General features: G+C 31.8%; 1 protein-coding gene across 1 annotated transcript; it reads left to right on the forward strand.

The window, feature by feature from the left end:
* The first annotated feature begins 1,498 nt into the window (after positions 1–1,498).
* Positions 1,499–2,846, forward strand: LOC125063696 (NADH dehydrogenase [ubiquinone] 1 beta subcomplex subunit 5, mitochondrial). Its single transcript, XM_047670271.1, has 3 exons — positions 1,499–1,681; positions 1,786–1,996; positions 2,559–2,846. The coding sequence occupies exons 1-3, from the start codon at positions 1,527–1,529 to the stop codon at positions 2,763–2,765; spliced, it is 573 nt and encodes a 190-aa protein (XP_047526227.1). The 5' UTR covers positions 1,499–1,526; the 3' UTR covers positions 2,766–2,846.
* Positions 2,847–3,388: the final 542 nt, after the last annotated feature.

Below are 3,388 nucleotides of genomic sequence, written 5' to 3' on the forward strand. Positions count from 1 at the left end.
ATTGACATCACGTTCGCTAGTACTGCGTTCAAAGACAATTCTGTTTGTTTTATGCTTATCAACAGGTGGCTTCCAATGTGATAGTTTAAGTTATGAGTTAAAAAGATTTCGAAGAATATTACTTTAATTACGAATAATTATTTAAAAAAATGTAAAATAATTATAAGATGAAAGGCGGTCGGTACTTACTACGGAAGTATTAAATTAATATCGTACACTGCATAAAAAAGGCTTTAATTTTTTTTTTGGAAGTGATAAAATTGGGTACCTTTTTTGTTTTATCCTTCCTCCAATATAATTATTATTGACTACCAGCATCAGAATCTCATACCTTATTTAGAGAAGAAATTCCAATTTTCGCGCGATATGTGTCGTTGATATTTAGACATTGACAGTGAAAAGTCAGCACTCACCATACGATACTGTTGACAGCGGTCAGCACAGACCACAGATGACAAATTATTAAAGATGACAGTTTATTAAACATAATGACAACATAATTAAGCTTAAAGCAAATACAGTCGGAAAGAAAAGAAATAAAAATGTTGGCGAAAATTAAGAGAAAGCTACAAAATATTCAGATTGAAACATACAATGGTTTCCAGTGAAGGCGTGTGGCTTAAATCTATTCTAATTTTACCTCTATCTTCTTAACCTTATTATTGTGATAAATTGTCGTAAAAAAATAGTGGTTACAACAAATTCATAACATCAAGAACTTAATATGGTTTTCTAAAATTACAACAACGAATATGAAATATTTGTAAGTTGCAATTTTAGTATATATTTTATTTATTACAATTATTTCCCATGAAAGATAATTTTTTATTATTTTTTTCGTTTTGAAATGTACGTATGGGGTTGGGAGCGTTCAAGTATTACGTCTCGCAATTTTTGGTATCGCGACCACTGACCACCTAGTGACTTTTTATACCTAAAAGATACCATTTTATGTTGTAAAGTACTGGAAAATCGAAAATAATAACTAAGTTTGGTGATTTTGAAATACCTGATAGGTTTAAAGTTGTAAATATTTTTCTATAACAAACAAAAATGCTAAACTTACAAGATATATAACACATTCAAGAAGAGTTATATTCAAGTCGTAAATTTATACATACGCTTTACATTTAACATAACATAATTTTATTAAATTTCAATCTTTATGTTGACATATTAATAATTGATGAAATATCGTAAATATACTTTTGTCTGTATATTATAATAATGATGTATGCATTTTGTCAATAGTCGTCAATGAATAGAGCTAGTTTTATAATAAAAAAAAATATAAAAAAATGGATACAATAGCAGAATTTCAGCCTCTGTCGAACGTATTAATTGCTCTAAAAGAGCATTTAAAACAAAACCGATTTGATGCTTAATAACTTTTTAGAAGATGGTAGCTGTATCTACAGGTAATTTACCTAAGAGTATATCGGAAAACTTTAGCTTGTCCATTCTGTGAATAAAAAAATGGTCTGTTTCAGTTGTCAATGTCAACTGTCACTATTTATTTCACAAAGATGGTCTCTTGGAGCGCATTAGGCCGATCTCTCGGCGTTAATTTAATAAAAACCAACACAAAAATCCCTTTAGTTGGTCAAAATGTGAAGTTCTCAGTGGGAAAAAGCCTTTTTGGTGATCATGGACACAAAACTATGGCCATGCAGCCATCCAGGTAAAGTTCTACTATTGTGTGATAAGTGATTATCTAACCTGTTATTGACAGATTTTATGTACTATACAAAATATGAAAACTCAATAGTCTTTAATTTATTTCAGGTGGCAATGGCACAAATTCAAGGACATGTTACACCTTTATTTTATGGTCGGGCTTATTCCTGTTGGGGCAATTATCTTTTATACCAATGTGTTTATTGGTCCTGCTCAGCTGACACCAATTCCTAGTGATTACACACCTAAACATTGGGAATACCACCGACACCCTATCACTAGATTTATAGCATGTTATGTACATAATAGCCCTCAGCAAGTAAGTTTAACATCATATGCACCTTAAATTTTATATTAAAAACTAAAACAAGATAATAGAAAAATAATATATTTAATTGTAAACCTTTCATTTGGGTGCTGGTTTTAAATGGTTTAAATGGACCAATTCTTAATTCTTTCACATACCTATATAACACGACAGTGATTTGGTAGTAGCTCTTTACATAATACTACCAGCCTGTCATGGCTGGACAAATAAATAAATATAAATCAGTAGCGCTTCAACCTCTTTAGAATTGGCCCTCAGATTTCTGAATCTGTTTCATGATCTTTTTTCAATCTAGTAGGCAAGTAGGTGATCAGCCATTCAAGTTAATGTTAAATTAATATAGAAAGAAAGTATATTGGTGCACAGTCAGGGATCGAAACTACAACCTTAGGGATTAGAGTCACACGCTGAGGCCACAAGGCCAAGACTGCTCAAATAAGAGTCCAGTCCAGCTTGTCTATTTATAATGTTCCCTCATTATATGTTAGTATAACAATAATCTAGTTTTTCTATTAATTCATTATATATAATTTAAAATCTTTGTTAATTATAGGAATATGAAAAATTCTTGCACTTTATTGATGAAGAAGCTCAGAAAATGAAACTGAGACAACTGGAAAAGGAAGTAGTTAGTAAAATGGCAGAGAGACAGGACTACCAAGCATATTATTACAGACCAATGATAAATAAATATCTTCGTGTTAACAAACAAACTGGTGATGAAATGTTGAATCGCTTGGGAGATGATTACGAAGAATAATTTTTTGAAATGTCTGTTAGTATATTTAGTAATCAAGTGTGTTATAACATCTTATGTAGATAAATAAAAAGTATGATTTTGTATCATTATTTTACTTAGGAATGGATGAAATTATTATTTATATCGTACATTTATTAATTATATATCAAATTGAAGCTTTTTTTTTTCTATTAATTATCGTATATGGTTGCCTAGTTAAATCTGGCCTCAAATGAGGGTTACCTGCTGTTAAAGATGATAAATACTTAAGGAAGAGTGAAAGATAGTTAACGTATAACATCATTTGTCAGACGAGGATAGCTATTGCCGCCTGTACGACGCTTTTATGCCATTGCGCATGCGTCGAATACACTAACATTATCAGAGCTCGTTCCCACTATGTCGTCTGTCGGGACGATTTTTTATCGTGTATCGGCGCCTCTATTCACACAAGTCGGCTGTCGGCCACGACCGCAGCTGGTTGGTGCCATTAAACAGTCAAAAAGAGTCTTCTGTACACGATAGACGTCGACTAAGCTTTTGTTGTGATGTATTACTTGTGGAGGAAACGAAAGACAGCTAAAAATAGAAGATATTGGGTGCACCCAATTCTGAGGTCTTTCCTCAACAAGTGATATTAAACC

Source organism: Pieris napi, chromosome 3, assembly GCF_905475465.1.
Source record: "Pieris napi chromosome 3, ilPieNapi1.2, whole genome shotgun sequence".
In the NCBI taxonomy this organism is placed as follows: Eukaryota; Metazoa; Arthropoda; class Insecta; order Lepidoptera; family Pieridae; genus Pieris; species Pieris napi.